Raw genomic sequence first — 23,816 nt, 5'->3', positions numbered from 1 at the left:
CCCGTAGACTCCGCCGGATATGATGTCATGAACAGATCATATGGTATGCTGCTGGTAGATACCGGCCATAAATATTTAATGATGTAATGTGTTTGTTATGACTTTAAAGGAAAAATACAGTATTCATAAGAGCAAATGCTAATTATACATACACAAGTTTGCAATCTTCATGCATGATTTACCTCAGCGGTAACATTTAGACTACAAAGTAACAGAAACAACAAAAAACTGTTAAACTGTATGATCAGTTCTCAAGTGGCACTTTATTATTATTATTATTATTATCATTATCTAAAAATATGGGTTTCAAAACTTTATGCCAAAGACTTCCAGGCATGAGGGACCCTTTGGCATAAAAACTCCCACTTCTAAAAATGTAAAGACAGATATTTTCATTTATAAAGCCCTATATAGTGTGTAAGAAAACGTGTTGTATCCTAAATTAGTAGGCTGATGCCCCCTATTGTTGAACATCAAATAAATAAATCAGAATGAATGAATTAATGAAAACCAAAACGGATTAACAATTTCATATACAGGCAAGTAACGATATCAAATTTACACACTTTATATACACATAAACAGCATGCCAGTCTTTTTTGAGTCTCCACCGGAAATGAAGTAGGCCTACTTGTTGGGCTTGTCTTGTAAGGAGGTGTTCTGGTTACAGGAGAAGTCTGAGGAAACTGAAGCTGGAGGGAGTGGGTTACAGACGACTTCCTAAAGTCAACAATCATTTCTTTTGTTTTACATTATAAAATTGTTGGCTCTGCAGCACGGCCTAAGGTTTGTCACAACCTCTCACCTGTTTAATTAAAGGCTGAAAACAGTTTTGAAGAGTTCCTAGTGTTGTGAGAGTATGAGGTTTGCTCATGGAGACTAAGTGCTTGGAATCTGTTGGTCAGGGAGTCAAGGATCCAGTTACAGAGTGTGGTATTAAGTCCAAGTATGAAGCATTTTCTGATGAGTGTCTTACGTATGATGGTGTTGAATGAAGAACAGAAATCAGTGAACAGCATTATGACATAAGTGTCTTTATTATGCAAGAGTGAGAGGGTGGATGACCCTCTCAATCATCCACATTGGAGTGGCTCTGTATGGCATCATGCATAAGCAAGAAAATATCTGCATTTTAGCCAAGGCCTCTTGGTTGTTGAGTAATTGTGTGGCTATACACCATCATCTTACTGAAATAGCATGTGACAAATGAAACATTCAGTAGCCTACTCATCTAGTTCCTCACACATGGCAGGTTTCAACATGTTTGTATTCACTTTTCTGCATGTTCTCTCATTTCTGGAGTAACTGCTATGCAAGGAAACAGAAACTCAGTCATGCCGTATATTCAATAGTTTTTTGAAGAAGCAGTATTAAGTACCTCCTACATACAGTAAGTGCTGATAACATACCATCTTTACTGTTTTCAGCAATTTTACAAGTTCTCATTTTTACGCAGCTTCAGATAAAAGCTTCTGCTAAGTGAATAAATTATATGCAAAATATAAATAGGATATATAAATAATAGGCCTATAAAATCAACAGAGCTGGGTAGTAACTGATTACATGTCATCTGGATTACGTAATCAGATTCCAAAAACTAAGTACTTGTTATTAGATTAAATTACATTTTGAAATACTCAAAATCAGACTACAGTTAGCCTACTTTTTATTGATTACTTGATTACATATATTCATAGCAATTAATTATTCATAAATAATGAATTGATTCTCCCTAATTCTTTTTCATATTTTAAATTTTCCTTACTTGACATGCAGGTAAACAAAATATAATTTTTTTAGTAAGTGTTTTATTTTGATTGATGTTTTGATTCATGTTATTTTAAAAGGATTTATTTTAATTTTACATTTTTATGATTTAATTCATTATTAGCTTTTCATTAAACTCACAAACCCCCTGCAGGTCCTTCACACACCCCAGTTTGGGAAACCTTGGATTAGTGTAATGCTTAATTCACTATGTTGTTAATAACAACAAATAAAAAGTATGTTCTTTGCATTTTAATATCAATATGATACAATATTATATTATTTAAATCAATGTGATAAACTAGTTAGATTAAACGTAATCTATAAGTAATCAAAAAGTAGTATGATTATATTAACTTACCTAAAATGTGTTATGTGATAGATTACATTACTAACCAAGGGCGTAAATTTCATCTAACAGTAGGGGGACAATAAACATAAAATGTCTCAAGAGCAATTTTTGAAGGGGACATGAATAATACAGCCAAACCCAACACATCGGTAGGTCAATATTAGCCTAATGTCAGTTCACACCATAGACTGGTTCACACCATTCTTTTGTTATTTGTAGTGGGTGACTTACTATCCAACAAGCTACGGTATTAAACAAGCTAAGCTAGGTAACCTTATAATCGCTCATAGAAAATACATATAATCTAAAATATAAATAATAATAAATAAAATATAAATATAATGATATAAAAATAGGATATAATTTTTTTTTGTCATGACTACTTTATTAATGATCCAGCATCATCTGTATTAAAGAGAAAGAATCACTTCATCCGATGTTTAAAGTGAATAAAATAGCCTCGACAGCCTACTTACACATAACTGAAGCACTTTGCCCTCTCCAGTCTCCACCGGACTCGTGTGTGTGTCGGTATAAAGGGGGAAAGCAGTGGACCAAACCCATTTGAGGCAAGGGAGGAGGACTCAAAACGTTTCTAAACGTAAAACGCTTTTTTGCGTTTATATTGTTTTACTACTTCATTATATTATTTACAGTACACAGTGGTTTGTAATGACATTTTTAGAAGGGGACAACCCTCAGATGGAGGGGGTGGGACCCCCCGACCCACCCGCGATTTAAGCCCCTGCTGTTACTAACTACAATTTTTATCATGTAACGTTAATTTGGAATCAGTAACGGACTGCAATTTGTAAATAATCTACCCAGCTCTGAATATAAACGTGCTTAGTGTTCCGTGCCGGCGAGTTTTGTTTTAAAAGTGGGAGTGCGTTGTGTTGTGTTCAGTTACAGTCAGAGACCCTTGAGAGCGAAGCAAAGCCACAGAGGATCCTTCTTCGCCCCTCCTTCTCGTGTACTGGCATTGGCAGCTAAACCCATCATCATCGTTTATCTTTTCAATGAAGGTCAAGGGAGGGCATACATTCAACGACGATTTTGAGCGGTAAGGAGTTTTAATACCACATTTACTAACAACGCAATCTAAACGGTTACATTACAGTCAGCAAAAATAACACAAACTCTCGCGCTTCTGCTTTGAGGACCTCTATACACCGCTCGTTGCTTTCAAGTTTTGAAGCAGTTCTTCCTCGCGGTCATGTGACACTTTCGGGACTTTCTTCAACATGAAAAGTCACATATAAACTTCTTATGATGCAAGTAAATAGCCTACTCAGCGACCGCCGTAAAGCGATTAGGTAACTTAACAATGTTTCTCAGTTAACGTTACATTAATATGCCCATTACAAATGCGAATGACTGTAGGCTATAACGGGCTACGATAAGATCAGCTCTGGGCGTTTACGTTAAAAATCATACTGTGGTGAGCAACGTAGCCTAAAACTAAAAGCAAAAAAAACATACAAAGGGTAACGTATTCTATTCTTGCATTACTGTATACTGTATGTAAAATAACGTTTACTAAATTACTAAATACCATGATTCCCTCATATGTCATCATTTTGGTTGTGTATGTATGTGAGGTGTGACATGTTGGAAGGGATTTATTTTCAAAACAGTTCACATTTGTTAAAAACAATGCTTCGTGTAATTATGCTGAAAAAGAAATGTATACAGATATCAAACCATAACCAAACACATTCAGATTTCAACAGTAACATGCTAGTACAGGTATCCCGCAAACTTTTTTGTTGTCTGTAAACAACAGGACATAACATCTGTTCTTATTCTTTGTGTGTGTGTGTGTGTGTGTGTGTGTGCGTGCAGTGCACAGCACAATTGAGTAATGCCGAGTTCACACTGCACGATTTTCAAACTCGTCGGATCGCCGTTGTTTTCACACTAAGTGACTATCTGGGGTAGAATTCAGTTGCTGCTGTGTTCACACTGCAGGATGGATCGGTTTTTAATAATTACAGTCTTGCTCGAGAACTCCGGTCTGACGCACGCGGGATCTCGCGTTATTTCCTTATCCCTTCTTGCGTGTGTTTTGTTGTGAAATGTAGTTTGCGGACCAGACAGAGCTGTCGGCGATTCTTCCTACTGTGAAGTCATGCAATGTGAAACCCCCTGTCGCGGATCCATCTTGCAATGTGAACACAGCAGCAACTGAATGCTACCTCAGATAGTCACGCAGTGTGAAAACAACGGCGATCCGACGAGTTTGAAAATCGTGCAGTGTGAACTCGGCATAAGTTACACCCCTTCTGAATAAATGCAAAAGATGCATTTTCTTAATGATTACTAATACAATTCATGGAAAGATGGTAAAACTGAAATGTTTTAAACATACACTTAATAAAAACAGAGAAATATATGCCATTAATGTCTGTAAAATAAGTAAATTAGCCAATTTTGTTTAAATGAAGGATTGCAGAAATGAGTACACAATTTAATTCAACAAATGTATAATATCCTCCATAATTTCAGATATACTGCTCTGACCCTTCTTGGCACTGAGTGTACAAGTTTATGACAAACTGTCACATCTGTCAGGTGTAACTCCTGGAGGATGACCTTCTTAAATGCCCTAGTCTTTATTGGAGAGTATTGCTACTTGTCTCTACAGAATCCCCCACAGGTGCTAAGTGTTAAGACTGGGTGAAATACGTGTTCACTGAAACATTTTCACCATGGGAGAATACATATTGAATTATTATTATTAAATTATTATTATTATGACAAAAAATGCGGGGAATGAGGAGAGGGTAGCACCTTTCTGTTTCAAGTTTTTGTATTACATCACACGGTGGTGTGTGAATTTCCAGTGTGGACAACAACCATACATGTCACTTCTGCAGGCTGCATCTTACTCTGTGAGATAAACAGTCACTCTTTTTATAGCTTTTGCCAGCTCTGAAACACTCGTTTGGTATTTCTCCTGCTCTTTCTCTAGAAAAACAAATCACTCATCACTAAATTAAAGCTTAAAGTGAAGGCCTTATTATTTCAAGGGCCTTGTCGCAAGTCCATTGTTTTTGAATTTCTGTCACTTCTGCCATATTTTCACACTTTTCACATTCAAACAATGATTTGGCATTCCTCTTGTACTATTGTCCTCTTTTGTGCTAAACAGGAAGTCTCCTGACAGTTCTGTCCCAATTGGTTCTATTGTTGTCAGCATTAGGTCTGGGAATGATTCAGTGGACTAATATAACACTTTCAATTGTCAAAAACTTCTCTTTAAAAGTGTTGGTTCAAGAGAATGTACTCCTTTTTTGCAACACAGCATTTAGTCACTTTAATAAGAAATTCTTATTTTTCTGAATAATTTTGACATGCTGCTTTGGTAATCGATCAAGTAGACTTGCTGTAAAATTATGTCTCTAAAGAATTGCTGAATTTGTTAAGTTTCAGGGGGGTGCATTCATGTATGCTGTGTACTGTGTGTGTGTATACAGTATAAACAAGTAACTGAGTGAGTTGCGAGTCAAATCATTCATTTAGTCGAGTCATTCAATCAGTTTTGTCGCTCTTTTTATTGGGGAAATAGACAAAATAGCAATATTGTGTCTAAATGTAATTTTTTTCCATAATAACTTGTGTATTGAACTGTATAAAAGCATTTTTAATTATATCAAAATCTGGTTCAATTGTTGTTTCTGCAGTGTTGTTTACTAGAAATACTTGTTTTCTAGTCAAATATTTGCTCAGCTTTTACCTAATGTATTACGTAACTCCATAATAAAAACTCCTTTCATTGCAATATACTTATCTGCTGTTTCTGTACTATTCTAGGAAGTATTGTTAACATGACTTCATTAGCTGTCCCTATGTATTTCATGCTTGCTTTTCTTCACAGAGATTAGCCCATGAGACTCTCAGAGCCTGAGCATGAATCAGGGGAGCGGTGCTTGTTTGTGGACCTCAGTGCCTCAGCACTGCCCCGCACCATGTGATCGTTACAAGCATGCGTCTTGTGCCCACAGAGGCCATGTTTACATACTAGGTGGCAGAGAAACATGCTTACTGAGAGATTTTTGGAAATATAATGTGGGTAAGTCATTGTTATTTATCTGCGGCTGCCTGCTTCTTTGTACACTTGTGCTCGTTATTGCATAGTGTATGATTCCTGCTGCACTGATTATAATTTATGGAAAATGTATATATTTTCAGTCTGTGACAAGTGGGCCAAGCTTCCCTGTGATAGTGAAGAAGCACCTGAAGAACTGGAGGAGCACACAATGGTAGCATATCAGGTAACTGCAATAAATTCACAATTCATTCATTCCATGGTTTGCAGTCCATGCAAATCATGCACTACATTCCAAGTCCTCCACATATGGCAAATATACTGTATATACTTCAGTATACAAAAATGTTATACTCCTTAAAAGGGTCATGTCATACAGTATATACTTGATTATTTCCACATATTACTTTAGTAAAAAATATTTGCACCAAAAAGAGTAAATTAATTTACCATTTTCCTTTCTAGGGATTTCTGTATGTCTTTGGAGGAATGCAAGATTCATCATATACTAACTCAAAAATGCCTCTTTGGGTGTTTGATACAGGTATTTTTTTTTTCATTCAATGCATGTTCAGTGGGGCTCCAAAACGTCTGAGCCCACTAGAAAAAAATGTGTGGTTTTTTTTTCATGCAAAAAAGTACTTTAATTTTTATTGGAATTTAAGTTAAAAACTCGAATGGACATTTTTTTTGTATTATTTGTTTTGTCTTGCTTTAATGACACTAGCACTTGTGCTGCATGAACGCAAATAGCGTTTTACCACACTGTAATATGCCACTTTTTCGTTCACGTCTTCAGTTTTATATTCTTTGCAGTAAAAGAGTGCTGGATTAACTGGAAAACAAGGAGTGAAACTTTACAGGTAAACATCTTTTTTTTTCTTTTATAAGAACTACAGCTGAAACGTGATCCTTTTATTATAGTGAACTGTTTTTGTAGGGAGAGACACCAGCAAACAGAAAAGGGCACAGTGCTGTCATTTTTGGGTCATCTATGTATGTCTACGGTGGATACATTGATATAAGAGGATCAACAAAGGAATTCTGGAAATTTGATTTTGGTGAGTGTTATCACATAGCAGTGGATTTATGGTTTTTATTAGGGCTGCACGATAAATCGCATGCGATATTTAACGCGCATCTTGTCAGAAAAGCCGGTTCTGTAATCAGCGGTAAATCTCCATCACGTGCGTGCTTTCACGTTGAGCAGCATTAACTACACAGAGCCGTTGTTCACTGACGAGCTGCGCAAAAAATCATGCGAATATGAACGTGGTTTTGCGCAGCTCGTCAGTGAACAACGGCTCTGTGTAGTTAATCGCATGCGATTTATCGTGCAGCCCTAGTTTTTATAAAACATCATCTAAGACTAAATATTTATTTGAAAAGTGTGACTGTGTGACCCCAGGTATGATTTCTGTATGACTTACTGTACATATTGCTAAATGACCTTACCAAATAATGATATTTTCTATGTTAGATTCCTCAGTGTGGGGTAGGTCTGTGCGCTGTGCCATGCAATGAGAGGTACTATACTCTCAAGAACTATAAACTGTGTCACCTAGATAACTTATTGGGCAGACAGCTGGTCAACTGATCAAAAAATAGGCACATGCATTTTACTATGGCACAGTAATATAGTAATAATTTACTACTTTCTCCTGTTTTACTGTTGATTTCCTCTTTTCCTGATCATTTGGAATGAGGATAAAAAGACAAAAAAAAAAAACATGCAAATAAGTTCAAACATCAATTCAATATCTACTATTTCCTGAATATTATGAAATTCAAGATGGCCACCCCTGATGACATCATAATATGTAAATTAGATGAGTATATTTACACCCTACATAAACTTTCGGTCATGCCCAACATTTTTCAAATTTACAGTAGATCTCTATCTTTAAGCCCTTTCAAGCCACACGTTTTTGAAATCTTGATGTCAAAATATGAGGATAAAAAGATTTTTAAAAAACATGCAAATAAGTTCAAACATCAATTCAATATCTACTATTTCCTGAATATTATGAAATTCAAGATGGCCACCCCTGATGACATCATAATATGTAAATTAGATGAGTATATTTACACCCTACATAAACTTTCGGTCATGCCCAACATTTTTCAAATTTACAGTAGATCTCTATCTTTAAGCCCTTTCAAGCCACACGTTTTTGAAATCTTGATGTCAAAATCCAGCATTTTTCCAAAAATCCCTGGTGCCTAAAGGGTTAACATCTATCTATCCATCCCATAAACCCTGATTGCCATATAAGTAATCAATAGATTTGGCCCAACTTTGCAATGTTTATAACTACAAACCTTTGAAAGATATTCAGTTTTGTTTGACGTAATTAGTAGGAAGCCAACTACATGTTCCCAAGCAGAACAGAATATTCACACAGCTGTTTCCTGTGCCAGTCTATTATTGTAGTATCATATATTTCTGATTAACTCCCTAAATGACACATAAAAAAACAAACTGTGGTTGGTCGCTTTACAGCATTATGCAGTGTCTTCTAGTTTAACAGAATTTGTTTCTTCATTGGAAAAGATTTTGAGAAATGTAGCATTACATCACTTGCTCACCAGTGGATCCTCTGCAGTAAATGGGTGTCGTCAGAATGAGTGCACAAGTAATTCACATCACTCCAGTCCATCCTTTAAGGTTTTGTGAAGCAAAAAGCTACATGTATTTAAGAAACAAATCATTCAATGCGCTTCTGGCCAAAATACCAGTTCATAATCCTTAATGGCACTTCCTCCAGTCCACCCCGTTGTCCTCTCACATCAAAATCCATCAGTATGTTTGTTTAGAACTGTTTAGACTAAATGGTGCTTGATTTGTGCATATTTCTCTCCTGATTCAGATAAGATGACTTTTCATTGGAGAAAGCAACATTTTTGATTTTGATAATTTTGTCAGAAGCAGCGGTTTGAAGTTAAAAGCATCTTAATGATGGATTTGTTTCTTACAAATACAGTTTGTGTATTGCATACAATATTTGTGAATTATTGTGATGTTTTTATCAGCTGAATGCTCATTCTGACAGCACCCATTCATTGGTGAGCAAGTAATGTAATGCTAAATTTCTCCAAATCTGTTCTGATTAACAAACAAACTCATCTACATTATAGATGGCCTGAGGGTGGTTACATTTTCAGCAAATTTTAGTTTTTGAGTGAATTATTCCTTTAATTTTGATCAATTGCTTTTCCCCCTTCAGGCATGAACTTAAACACTAACACTTCTATGATCTCTTACTCTGCAGTTCAGGTCCTTCCAGGCTGGTTGGTCACTCTGCTGTATTTTTTAAGGACAGCATGCTCATCTTTGGTGGTGGGGAAACCCAGAGCTCTCCTCAGAGCAGCTTGTGGAGGTTCAACCTGACAACAAAAACCTGGAAGAAGCTAGCAATGTTGCCTGGATCCCCCGCTCTGTGCCGGATCCATCACTGCAGCATTGGCATAGGCCAGAGTTTCCAGCCAACATCACCAAACGGCATTTATTTAAGAAAAATACCCAACTCTCACAACATCTATAACAAGCTAAGACCATTTAAGAACAAGTGCCAACCATCCCGCCCCACTTTGCAAGAGCCCTGTATTGAGCTCCAGACTTTCCACATGGACAAAAATAAGTATTTACCAGATTTAAGTATTGCAGTGAAAGACACTAAGCTGAAAGGAACCTGTCTCACCCAGGAGGCTATTAGCGAGAAGCTGAATAGTGGTGACCTGGCAGAGGAAACCGAGGACGCCATGTTTCTCCATATGCCTGACTTGCTGTTAGTCCTGGGTGGTAAACCTCTACAAGGACACCATGCGATTTCAGTGTGGCATATGACAATGGCATAAATCTGTTGTTTTTAGTGCATTCAACTTTCTCTGTGAGAAATGAATGTGCCTTAGCAACAATACCTATATCCTGTACCTATACCTTTTATTAACTACCAATACCTATATTTTCACAGTGTCTGTAATTATTACATTGACTCTGAGAAACCACGATTACTCTGAAAAGCACCAACTAGGGCTTTTATCTTCCTCAGAATGTCATATTATTTTACTATGTATCAAAATTTTATATTAAAGAATCTCCACTAAATGTGAAATAATGGTTAAAACTGCTCAAGTGAATTTTATTACATGCTAGGAATCAATCCAAACATTGTCACATTTTGTAATTTGCTTTGTGTGTGTTTTGTTAGATCCATGTATATTGCTGTCAGAACACATTCATTTTCCTGCCTTCGCATCGTTTCAGGATAACTGCACTCAAACGATTTAATAAGTAATGCATTACATGAGTAATCCCTTTGCAGCAATCAAAAATGTGTTGCAGGGCCAATGATAAAACCAACACTAGTCTGTATTTATTTTTGGATTGCTAAAAAAAGTCATTAACAAAAACAAATATTGCTAGAAAACTACATTTGTAGCATATTTGTATTAAATTTACATTTAGTTATTTAGCAGACACTTTTATCCAAAGCGGCTTACAAATGAGGACAATAGAAGCAATCAAAACCAACAAGCCAACCTAATAATATGTAAATGCTGTAATAAGTCTCGGTTAGTCTAACACAGTAAACGTAGCAAGTTCTTTTTTAATATATAATAAATAAAATAAAAATAAATAGAAAAGTCAAAAGAATAGAGGACGCTAGTGTTAGATGGTCATTTTTAATAATATGCCTAAATAAAAAGAAAACAAGTAGACAGAATAGAAAAAGAATACAGAACGCTAGAGGGTCATTTTTATAATAAATAAAAAGAAAACAAGTAGAATAGAAATAGGATAGAGAGTGCAAGTGTTAGAGGGTCATGTTTTCAATAAATAAAATGAATAAATAAATAAACGTTGTACTAAATATAACTATAATAGCTAGAAAATGTTACAATAATACAACATAAAACTAAATTAAAAAAGGAATTAACTGTGCTTGTAATCACTAATTGTTAAACACTGACCTGTACGTACATTTCTACATGCATGTAGTGTTTATTGCCACTGGAGGGCGACAGACTTCGCAAGTCACGCTACACATAAGTTCAACAAATGCACAGATAAATTTTCATTCATAAGATTAAACACTGACCTGTACGTACATTTCTACATGCATGTAGTGTTTATTGCCACTGGAGGGCGACAGACTTCGCAAGTCACGCTACACATAAGTTCAACAAATGCACAGATTCATTCATTCATTCATTATTCTAAACTTTATTTATTTATTTGTACATTGAAACAAAAGAAACAAAAATATAGTTCACATCTGTAGGCTAAACAGATACATACCATCATCAGTATCTTTTATCCTCAATATTAATGGATAACAAAATGTTCCATTATGAACAATGTGACATAAATCCAATAGATTTTCCCATGGCAAGACATTCAAGTCACAGAAGTTACAGAAGAACTGAACACATGACGGGTCATAATACAAAGTGTCCTTTTAAATTGTATTGAACTGATTTCTGTAGAGAATTAATTGTTATATTAGAACACACCACACATATATGGCTAAAACGTGTTTATATATATTGATAATCTGTATGAAGGCATGGTTTTTTAACTTTAGACCGCAAAACTGGTATGGAGGTTGTATCTTCAGAAAAGTGGCACATATTCTTTAAAAAAAAAGGTGTTCTCTTACCCAGTCTGTTTAATTCTGCAGAGAGGTGGCATAAATACACAAGAACTACAATTGCAAAAAAATTATATTAAATTTAATTAATTTATGAATACAGAAACCAAACCCATTAAAATATTAAGTTGAATATTATAATTAAATGGACTCAATATTCATGATGATATCTATGAATACTCCAGATTTTATAAGACAAATGTATTATTAAAGATTTTCCATGAGAAAGAAAGAATCCCTAAATTCAAATGTGCCCCTCAAGATAGGTGTGTTCATAGAAGATGCCCAGAAAATGTAACGTGTATTTATTTTGTTGAAGCGATAGAGGGCGTCATATCACTTCAGAAAAAGTTGGCAATGCAATCCTCCTATCAGCAGTACAAAAAGTCGATTAATAACCTACTTAAATATACTGGCAAACAAAGCGACACTTGAGGGAATTTCTTACAAGTCTTAATCGTTGCAAAAGCGCCTGCATTATTTCATTAATCATTACAGAAACTGGTCTGAAATTAGTGACTATTAAACCATAAAGGTTTTGCTTTGTTAGTTAAATAATAATAATAATAGCTCGATGTGTAAACTGACGTGAAAACAAGTACTGGCAATTTATATTATGCTTCAATGTTTTATTATGCTTCTTGAAAGAAACCGATTTCTGTTGCGTTCTGAAAGCCCTGCAGTCTTGTGTTTTCACAATGAAAAGTTGATGTAAAATGGCTCTTACGTGTCACACACAGATCCAGCGGTCATGCTCGCTCGCTCTTTTTGGATTGATGCGGCTCTGTGAGCGTAACCTGTTTTAGCGCATAATCTCTCGCTCGCAGTTGGTCGAGCGTCCCACGTGGTTTGAAGTATAAAAAAGTTTCAGCGCGAGGTGCTTTAGTGTCGTGATTACACGAGAGAAAAGACCAAAGGACAACATCTCTCCCGAGGCTGAAGAAATACGCACGAACATACACAATTCACAACACTATTACTGAGAGAAGAGGAGCACGAGCTATTGACATTCGGTGGAAAGACAAAGAGTGACATTTTGTCTTCAAACAAGAAAGATTTTTTGACTACACTGACCTTTAAAGGAATACAAGATTAGTAACCGGTTTGTTTTGATTCTTAACGCACGTCAATTTGTCAGTTCCCTTGGAGATGCGGAGACGTTTTCGCGCTTTTAACTAGCTTCAGTTAAGACTGAAGTTTTCGCGACTAGCCCTCATTATTACTCCGTGTGTTTACCGGGCGATAAAAACACACTTTCTGTGAACGTCTCACAAAAGTGACCGCGAGCATGATGATGAATGGACATCTGTCAAAGGAGGTTGTTGGAAGTACAACTCTGTCCTGTTTATAGGTCAAATTGTTTTACGGTAGGAATTCATGAACTGATTTGTTTGTTGAATGGACACGTTATTTAAGAAAATGAGTATTTCCATCCTCTCTGTAACCTGTTTAATGGCTTGCATACTCTCAGTTCAGTGTAGTCTGGGAGCTGAGACTGTGTCTCAGGAGTCTCAGTGTGCCTCTTGTGGACTCGGGCATCCGGATGATTCGGGGCGAATGGACACAGACTTTCTGGAGGCGGTTAAAAGGCATATATTGAACCGACTGCAGATGAGAGAGAGACCAAATATCACTCATCCCATTCCCAAAGCTGCCATGGTAACGGCGCTGCGCAAGCTTCACGCGGGTAAAGTTCGGGAGGACGGGAGGGTTGAAATTCCCAACTTGGATGGACATGCTGCCCACAACGAGGTGCAAGAAGAAACGTCGGAAATAATCAGTTTCGCCGAGTCAGGTGTGTACAAGATCTAGAATATTCCATCTCCCAGAAATGTTGACATTATGTTGACAATCTGATAGTTAAAAAAAAAAAGATATTTAAGCATATGTTATATTTTGCAACATCTGCATAATGTCATTGGGCATAATTAAGCGTACAAGCACAAATTATTAACTTAAATTTCTGGAGTACATTTATTTTTGGGGCGTGCAACGTTTATTTATCACAAAACATTGTTTGGAATTCACAGAATGTACAAATATTACAAGTCAAATACTTAATTTACAGGTCAGATTGCCTACTTTGTTTCCAAAGTATTAGCATAGTGTCAGTAAACGATGACTACATTGTGTGACTTCAGTAAGCTGTGACATTCAGTGGGGTCTGATCAATACCTATTGAGATGCTTCGCTGCCTGCTGCCTTCATAGGCAGCATCCGAACAGAGAAGGGACTTCATAAATGAGTGGTTTGAAAAGCTTCACATATTTTCCAGTTCCATGTTTTGTACTATTTATGAGTATTTTTTAGATCTGAACGACATATATATTATATGCACAATAAGGATTGATACTTTACGTTAGCAACATGGTAATGATGCCTTAATATTATACAGGGGCTGACTTGGTTCTGCAACAACGTCTTTTTTCACACCAAAGTTTTTTCTGCGAATGCAATACAGTAAATTACAGTACAGAATATTACTGAATTGCCTTAAACAAGTGTTGCCGTTTTGCTTCAGTGGGTCTTTGAGGGTTAATGATACATCCTTGATCTGATACTTGTATTATGTAACTGGAGCAACTAGAACACATGACCCCCTCTTAACATATAATTAGATATGCTGACAGAAAATAATAAGTAATTTGTCAAATCATGACCTTTGCTAGGTGGGTGTTGAGGAAATTAAAATCTTAGAACTTCCCCGGGAACGCCAAGAGAGCATCAAAAACATGGCAATCAAAGTATTACAGATAATTCGTTAATAAGAGGGCAAGAACATTATCACGCCTTTTAACAGACAATACAGCCATAAAAAATTTTTGTTAAAACCAATAAAAACGAATGCCTTTTATTGAAGTGTACATTTCTTTGAAGTGACTACAGGTTTCCCATGGTCATGAACAAACTGGAAATATGAGGTCTGAAAAAAGTTATAGAAATATATATTTTTTTTTTTACAATACTTATGCAGCAACGCTGAACGCTGAAGTCAGTCATGAAAATTCATTGGTCAAAAATGATGGGAAGTGATGAAGCTCTGGGTTTCATTTTATTAACTAGTTCATCAATTATAAATCTATGGTACAGTTCAATTTGCAGGAGAATGTATGGAAATAAACATGGATAACATTCTGCACGTTTTTATTGATGTCATTAAGCAATCAAGTGTAAGTTTGCATGAGCAAAATGACATTAATAGAAGAAATACATCTAGAATTTGGATGTAGAATATGGGCATGCAGAATAAGATATTAATATGTGCTAATAAGCAACTAGTTACCAGTGAATAGTGTTCCTTAATCCAGATTTAGACAATCATAATCTATCAGAATTATCAGGAAGGACAGTTGATATGCAGATATGCAAACATTTTAATTGCTTTTTTATAGAATTTTCCAATATCTCGGTTTGACACACATTTAAGCTTGTAAAACTGGCTTCTTTATCTTCTAGTCTCGCACACTGTGCAGCCCAATTAGCTTGGACATTATCCGAACTTCTTGCTCCAATAAGAATGATCTGAACGCACTCATGACAGTGCGACAAAAGAAGGCAATTATTGAGAGAGTACTGTGCGTTCTTGCTAAACCCAATATGTCAACATTGGGAACAAAAACAACAAAAGAAAACAAAAGAAATCACTCAGAATAATGCATGAGACATTTGAGTCGTTGTGGGTGACAGAGAGGCTGGGGTGGGGGGATGGCCTTCTTATATCCTACTCTGAAAATGCATTTCAAATATCAAAGCTTGATCAGGCCTCTTTGCAGTGTCCCCTATTATTCACGACACCTTTGAACCAGTGAGCAGCAATGCATCATGATACTGGCTCTCCGGAGCCCCATCTGCCTCAAGGCCAGCTGGCACTAACCCCTCAAGTGAAGGCTGCCAGCCAGGGCATAGCATTAGAACAACCCTAGATCCATTCTGCTCAGAGGTACAAAAAGAGGAATTTGTGAGGTATGCAATGTGCAAATCACTGCAGCTGCAGGCAATTGGGTTGCCTCACGTGTTGCTTGCTCTTCCCTGCCTTTATGTGGTATGACCGCAAGCCAGAAGGTGGCTCCTATCTCGCTCCATGCTTTAGGAGAGCAATGAGAAGAGGGCTGCCAAGGTACAAGAGAGGACGGCTGCCAATTTCAGGTCTCTATTGACACTGTCCTATGGGCCATTTCAGAAGTATTTGGTGTCCCGTAGCCACAGGAGCGGAGCGGTAGATGCTCGCTTCTCATTTGTCAGCGTAACCATTCGGACTCCCTGAACTCTTCAGGACCAGTTCAGCACGAGGTATTAAGACTTCATTATTAGACATTATTCAGCGTGGCACAGTGTCCATAAGGTCAAAGAGCCAAATTGATCTCTTTAGAAAATCTTTGTTTTTTTGACATTCGATCCAAGCAAGGAAATTAGAGCCTGTAGTGCTAACTGATTGGCAGACAATCAAAATCTAATCAGGCAGCATGCCATGGTCTTGATCTTATTGATCTTCGACAAGCAGTTCACATTAAGCATTTAAAGCATGAGAGCAATCTACAGAAACAAAGCTAACGCCCATTTTGTCAAAAGTGCATTTGCCCATGCTCTGTTTGACAGGATAACAAAATAAAAATTTCAGCAAACTAAAAATACCTAGACTGTATGCATGGCTGAAATGAATATTTGTCAGGTTGCATACCTTTGCACAGAGGAGAAGATAAAAGTTAAACAGCCACAGGGAACCACAGGATGCAGTTCCCTATCATCATAGGACATACTTGTTCACACCTGACACCTCTCCAGGGCTTGATTCTCTGTCACTGATGAACTTCGACTGTGTGTCTGCACTGTGGGATATAAAGGGCTGGGTTCCCAGCAAAACGAGTCTTGACAGCCTTGTTAAAAAAACAGCACTGCTTGTCACCAGCATATGTGTTTGAATGCTGGTCTCAACTAGTTATCTTAACTAGCATAACCAGATTTTTTTGCCAAACACCTTCACCAGAAAGCTCATGTAGGTTGATTCACCAGCTAACAATATTATACAGCTAGAATAACTATAACAACATTTTGAAAGTTGATAGCATACTGTATGATGCAGATATTTACTGGTTGATTTGTAGCTTTGAACACGCTTTCAAGTCTTTTAAAGTCTAGAGAGAGTGCATATGTGACTACTACTGTATGTGAGTTCAGGCTGTCAACTGAAGAAGCCACCCTTTGTGGCAAGTTGTTGACATTAAACCAAACTAATCTGTTGGCAAACATGGTTTTACCATTTCAAAACCTGCCAATATTAAACAGCTCTGGCATTCCAATCAGGATTACAGTGAATATGATTCATGTGCAACTTTCAGCATCTTAATTTCAAATTTCTGGGTGGTCAAAAAAATCTTTACAATCAAATTACAAGAGCAAAAAAGCTCTGTATCTTGGACTTTCTAAATACAATTCGGTACACAGTTGTATTTAGAAAGTGGCAGTGTGATGTAAATGCCTCATCATGCATCTCATTAGAAGGGCACACGCTCAATGCTAGGCTGTGCCACAGCAGTATCCTAATACCTCTTGCAATGCATTGTGTTGTCAGTCTTTCGGCTGCAAAAGCTCTGGGTTTTCACAGTACTCCCTGTGAACTCAATGAACCCCCTGGGGTAAGGCCCACGTCCGACCCCCCACTCTTCCACCTGGCCCAGCATCTTCAGCCCAAACCATGAGTCCAACTGGACTTGGGCCCAGAACTGTGGCATCTAGTCTATCTGGAAAAGTTAAGTGGTTTATGTCAACGAATGTGGCCAAGGAGAGGTAGTCGTCAGCAGAATCACGGCATGTTTGTGCTGAGAAAAGACATAAACAAGCTTCCTTTGTAAGAAAGAGTCGCTACTTGAGAATTAACAAACTTGTTTGGTTTCTTACAGACGATGTGACTCCATCAAAGTCCAGCCTCTACTTCCTGATTTCCAATGAGGGGAATCAGAACCTGTATGTGTTGCAGGCAAACCTGTGGCTGTACTTCAAGCTGTTGCCAGGTACTCAGGAGAAAGGACTGCGGCGGAAGGTGATAGTGAGGGTGCACTCCTATGAGCCCGGCGGGCAGAACGTTCACTGGCCCATGATGGAAAAGCGTGTGGAGTTGAAACGCAGTGGCTGGCACACCTTCCCCGTGTCCGAGGCCGTGCGGGAAATGCTTGCGAAAGGGGGTCGCCGACAAGACCTCGACATTCACTGTGAGGGCTGCGAGGCTGCCAACGTTCTGCCCATCCTGGTGGACCCAAGCGATCCCTCACACCGTCCATTTCTGGTGGTCCATGCCCAGCAGGCAGACAGCAAGCACCGCATCCGAAAGCGAGGCCTGGAGTGCGACGGCACCAATGGCGGTTTGTGCTGCCGACAGCAGTTTTACATTGACTTCCGGCTCATTGGCTGGAACGACTGGATCATCGCGCCAGCAGGGTACTACGGGAACTACTGTGAAGGCAGCTGCCCAGCTTACATGGCAGGTGTTCCGGGCTCTGCCTCATCATTTCACACGGCAGTAGTTAACCAGTACCGCATGAGAGGCATGAGTCCTGGTTCAGTCAACTCCTGCTGCATACCCACCAAACTCAGCACCATGTCCATGCTCTACTTTGATGACGAGTACAACATCGTCAAGCGTGACGTGCCTAACATGATCGTGGAGGAGTGTGGATGTGCCTGAGAAAAATCCACGTTAGGACAATACGAAAGCAGTAACAGTCATATTTATGGTCTTTCTGAACCACATGCATATAGATTGTTAATATTTGTGCACTCACAAAGTACAATCACACACACGTTTGTGTGTGTGTGCATCAAGCAGTAGATCATCAGATGTATGACAGGTGGGTCCTTCTAATGAACAAAAAGGCTTTGGGATGATAAGGGAAAGGGAACACCAAATGGTTTATCTCTAGTTTGCCATTTCTAGACTTAAAAAAAATGGCCCAATACTTTCCTCTCCAACAGCAAAAAGGAGACAAACTGGTGTCACACCTTGACATAAGTACTTAGAGATTGTTGTACAAGCACTGACAAATCTCCTACTTCAGAACACCAGCACTTCAACAGCTTAAGACAATATGACAAATCATTCCAGCTGATGTGGAGATTTCCAAATCAGTGTGTGTCATCTTCCCAGTCGTTCCCAGAGGCATTCCCACAGCAATGACTCCAGTTGTCAGCGGCATTGTTAAATCCGTTGTGAGGCTTCTACTCAAACTGTAAGCACCTCTGGACAAGAACATCTTGAAACTAAAACCACTTCTACCGTTCTACTAATATGTGCACGTCCTGACTGCAGCAGGCTGCATAACTAGATCTTGAGGTCTAACCGGTACAGCGCAAACTTCATTGCTTCCTTCGTCTGCACACTTCAGTGGCTGACAAACGCTCGCAGCGGTGTGCATTCCGCGGAGCTGCTTCCATTCTGTCCAGCTGGTTTACAGGGAGTACAGCACTTGCAAAAACTCTCGAAATGCACAATTTAAAGCACTTGCATATTGCAAAGCCTTCAATAGGGTACATAGAGGTGGACCTACCCTTGCCCATAGTCCTTTTAATATAAAGTGCCGCACGAACTATGCAATGTATAATAATCCTGAACTATGTCAAACAAACTGAATTCTTCTTTCTGCTTGTCTTTAACTCTTTATCAATACTTGAAATGTGATCTTTCGCTTGCTTTCCAAAGCGGATGATTGTTACGATGTTTGCACTGAAAAGTTGCGGGATTAGTTAAAAAAAAAAAACTGCCACTGAAAACGTTATTTTTGTAGTAAAACTGAATTTTCTGAAAAATGTATTGTACCTAATTAATTGTACCAAAGAGGCCAATATTTTAGCTATTATAACAAGGTGGCAAGGCCATTCCAATATTTGTAAAATAATTATTGATACTTCGCAAGAGGCCTAATAATCAGGGTACAACATTATGGATTCCATTTGTAGCTCTGTCTAATTTTTTATACTATGTACAGCAATCCGATGAAACACAATCTCTTCCTGTCTTTAATTTTCCAGTCTTCTATTTAATAAGAGTTATTTCTTAGCTTGTTACAAAGTCATTTAGTTAAACAGATGACATCTCTGTACAGATTATGTAAAATAAAAATATTCTTTCTTAAATATTTTGTAACTTTAAAATAAATTCTTACTTTGCATCCTTGTGAACAAGTTGCTTTTAAAAGTATCAAAACTATAACACAGATTGTTCACTCACAGTCCACCTCTTGCATGCATTTAAAAGAATACACAATTTATGGTCACTTTATTTTAAGGTCCAATTCCCATTATTAACTATGACTTTTGCCTCAATAAACTCCTAATTTGCTGCTTATTAATAGTTAGTTCTTAAATTTAAGTATTGTGTAGGATTAGGTTTTTTGCACCCTCAGATTCTAGATTTTCAAATAGTTGTATCTCGGCCAAATATTGTCCTATCCTAACAAACCATACATCAATGGAAAGCTTATTTATTCAGATGATGTATAAATCTCAATTTCAAAAAAATGACCCTTATGACTGGTTTTGTGATCCAGGGTCATATGTCAATAACAGGCATGCTAATAAGCAACTAGTTCATAGTGAGAGAATTGGTCCCTATACTAAAGTGTTACCCAATTTTTGTTTTCCAAGTTAGTCTGTATATGATTACAAGCCAGAGGAAGCAGTCTTGTAACCGCTGCAGTTCTATGCAGTGTTCTGCAAAGCCTGCAAAAGTGCTTGGTTAAGACAATGAGATGAACACAATACCTGCAACCTCACACAGAGATATCGATCGACAAACTAAGATAGCATCAGAATATATTTATATATACACTAGGTAACACGTCGAACATAAATGTAATGACTGTGCTCCATGGTTTCAATATTTGTCATTCTTAGTACATTCTTGGCTCGGAGGCAAGAGGGCTCATACTGCAAACATGTAGGCACAGAGACTGATTACATCAGAGCGGGTCCCCTGGAAGCACTATCAAAATGTACCTCCTTTTCTGAGCCCTAGAGGTATAGATGCAAAACACTAAGATCCCTTAGGCAAACAGAGAGAGCCAGGCCAGCGCACCTACCAACGGTTGGGGCGTTTCAGCCGAATCCTAGTACAACACTGCAAAACAAGTGCTTTCCAAAACATACCACATAACACAGATAATTACCTGAAGTGTTCCTGTCTTGCATCTGTCAAGAAAGGCAGATAAAGTGGTGTGAAAAATGACATGTTTGTAGAGGTCTTCTTTAAATGACAGCACAAGAATGATATGAGTCAGAAGTGACACCCACGTGTAACAAAAATAAATATTCCGGTTTTACTTTCTTAGTTATTGGGGTTGGTATGTGTATATATGTATTTGTTTGTGTAGGCAGGTGTTCGGGTGTGAGAAACGTACCAGACTTTCGGAAAGAAAGTCTCTGCAAGGTAGAGAGGTACAGGCAGAGCTGTCTCGTCATGTAGCGGAGTGTTAACGGTGCCGCCATGACTGCTGGAATGTTAATGACACCATAGCTACGCTGCAGGCAAACTTGTGAAGCCACACACACACACAAGTTAAGAAAACACCTCAAACCATCTTGCATGACAAAACACATACAAATACAATCTGTACACACCATCTGAGGTTAACAGGTGTCTTTATGGTGCCTAAATCGAATGTAAAACAACATATAGACACATACTTGGCATAATTCGTCATTAAAACGGCAATTATTATAGGCAAGAATTGCTTATAATTTCATAAGCCCACATATGGTTCTACTTGGTTCACATGCACTTGAAATCTATGCTGTTCCTTAGCAAGTGCAACAGAACAGAGTTTCTATGCTAATATATAGCACGCTTTTTTAAAACAAAAATATATGCTATATAACACCATATTTATTAAAATAAATTAATACTTTTATTAGGCAATGGTGAATTAAAATGGTCAAATTACAGTAAAGGCTTTTGCATTGTTACAAAAATTTATTTTGAACATCAAATAAACCTAAAAAAAATGCATCACAGTTTCCACAATTGTTTTCAACATCAATAATAATTAGAAATGTTTATTGAGCATCAAATCAGCATACAGTATTAGAATGATTTCTGATTCTCAAGGATCATGTGACATTGAAGACTGGAGTAATGGCTGCTGAAAATTCAAAAATTCAAATGCTGAAAATTTTATTAATAAATTACATTTTCAAATATATTTTTAAAATATATTATTTTAAATAGTAATAATATTTCACAACATTGCTATTTTAAATTGTAATAATATTTCACAATATTGCCGCCTTTATGGTATTTTTGATCAAATAAATGCAGCCTTGGTAAGCATGAGAGATTTCTATCAAAAATAATAAAAATTATTGTACCAACCCCAAACTTTAAATGCTAGTGTATATTTTTTAAATACCTTTTATTATTCTGAAAATGTGAAAAACATGCAATTTATTATCACAGAAACTACACTTACTGAGGAGCAGCATTTAGACTTTGAATGCATGTGAGACAAAAAGTATGCAGGCTTGAGAGAATCTAAACAAAACTAAAACTGATTATTCTTCCCCCTTTTTACATCAAGTTTAAATGCTGCTTGAAATGTTGACCCTAGAATTGACCTGCACAAGGCCTGTGAACTCTCAGAGGGGGATTACAGGCCCGGGTGAAAAGACTTGGGAACATGAAAGCATGCTGGAGTGGCCCAATGAGCAGAAAGTTCATTAATCTGGCAATCCTCCAACGTCTGCACACCTATGCTATTACAGACCTTTAAAAAAACGAAATAGATTTTGATTTGGCCTTTAAAGCTCAAACCTGAATCTAAAATGGATAATTAAACAAAAAGACCATTCCCAACCATCACGGTCGAAGGAAACACATTTTACTCCACAGGGAAACAACCTAAGGTTTGTCACTCTGCACCTCCCTCCTCCCCTCCACATTGACCTCTTGACTCCTTGAGCACTAGCGTACATTCAAGCCCACAAAGCTTCCATTTGTGCCGTAGTTCTACCTAGTACCGGCTGGGGGATCAGGGATCAACGAGGGTCATCTCTATAGGGAACCTAGGAGAGAGTCGCCACTGTGAAAGAGCTGATATTACAGTGTAAGGCATGAAAAGGGCACACAGTCAATCACCTCTTACCCTCTGTCTGGCAACCAAAACTCATTTCATATCCGTCACAGCCGAACACGATGTTGACGTTGGCTTTGCTCTGTCCATTGGCTGAACTAAACGAGGCTGCTTTGTGGCAGCATTCTGAAGGATGGGATTATTTTAACCTTTGGAGAACGGAAGAAAGACAGAAAGAAGACTTGTACTTGGGGAGTAATTCCCCGTGCGTACGCCGCAGTTAAAAGCGGAGCCAAGAGCAAACAGCTGGCCTTTTGTTCAGCCAGGCAGAGTTTCTCCTCGCATTCATGTGACGTGGTGCATGCAAGGTCTGAAACCGCTGACGGTGATAGCGACAATGATGAGCACAAGTGAAACTGCAGCCCGGCTCTGCCTTCAAGTTCACAGACAAAGGCCTGCGACTCTCTGATCTCACAACACAAGGAAAATATGGGGGAAAATAAGGGCATATTTGGATCGCCGAGCACACTGTGTGTTTGTGAGAGGGGGAATTCCATTGGAGGGGATTTCAGGTGTGGTTGTACATTCATCGCAGGCCACTTTAAAGCGAGCCATCATGCCTGCGTGGCTCATCACGGCTGACTGATGGCTCATTATTTAGCAGGTGCCTCATTGTTTTCCATTGTTCGGCTTTGGGGGAATTTTATGATTCGACCAAAACAGCGATGCTGAGTGTGGGCGTCTCAAGATGCTGCCGTCTCCATCACGTATGGAAGAAAGAAGACCTTTGTGAGGAGAAACTGATGTCGGAAGAGACGTGTAAGAGAGAAGGGCAGTGGAAAGAGTAGCGGAATGTCGCTCTTGGGTGACACGCCTATTGGTTAAAAGGAAGCTAGAAACAAAGACACAAAGAGAGAAGGCAACCTGATCAGATGAAA

The 23,816-nt window shown here is 38.0% G+C and overlaps 2 protein-coding genes across 3 annotated transcripts; both read left to right on the top strand.

Moving 5' to 3' along the window:
* Positions 1–3,006: 3,006 nt before the first annotated feature.
* Positions 3,007–10,214, top strand: LOC107722866 (actin-fragmin kinase-like). The gene is made up of 7 exons (XM_016531360.1): positions 3,007–3,182; positions 6,000–6,194; positions 6,314–6,396; positions 6,636–6,714; positions 6,987–7,033; positions 7,111–7,231; positions 9,448–10,214. Exons 2-7 carry the CDS (start codon positions 6,032–6,034, stop codon positions 10,026–10,028), a joined length of 1,074 nt encoding a protein of 357 aa, XP_016386846.1. The 5' UTR covers positions 3,007–3,182; positions 6,000–6,031; the 3' UTR covers positions 10,029–10,214.
* Positions 10,215–12,701: 2,487 nt separating this feature from the next.
* inhbb (inhibin subunit beta B) lies at positions 12,702–19,564 on the top strand. 2 transcript variants are annotated; one of them, XM_016531373.1, is made up of 3 exons: positions 12,702–13,191; positions 13,296–13,619; positions 17,722–19,564. In XM_016531373.1, exons 2-3 carry the CDS (start codon positions 13,382–13,384, stop codon positions 18,501–18,503), a joined length of 1,020 nt encoding a protein of 339 aa, XP_016386859.1. In that variant the 5' UTR covers positions 12,702–13,191; positions 13,296–13,381; the 3' UTR covers positions 18,504–19,564. The 2 variants fall into 2 exon arrangements, with proteins under 2 accessions (XP_016386859.1, XP_016386858.1); XM_016531372.1 differs by having other exon boundaries at positions 12,702–13,619.
* Positions 19,565–23,816: the final 4,252 nt, after the last annotated feature.

This window comes from Sinocyclocheilus rhinocerous, unplaced genomic scaffold, assembly GCF_001515625.1.
Source record: "Sinocyclocheilus rhinocerous isolate Xijiao unplaced genomic scaffold, SAMN03320098_v1.1 scaffold2529, whole genome shotgun sequence".
Classification (NCBI taxonomy): Eukaryota; Metazoa; Chordata; class Actinopteri; order Cypriniformes; family Cyprinidae; genus Sinocyclocheilus; species Sinocyclocheilus rhinocerous.
The sequence above is the reverse complement of the archived record's forward strand: the minus strand, read 5'-3'. Positions and strand labels throughout refer to the sequence as shown.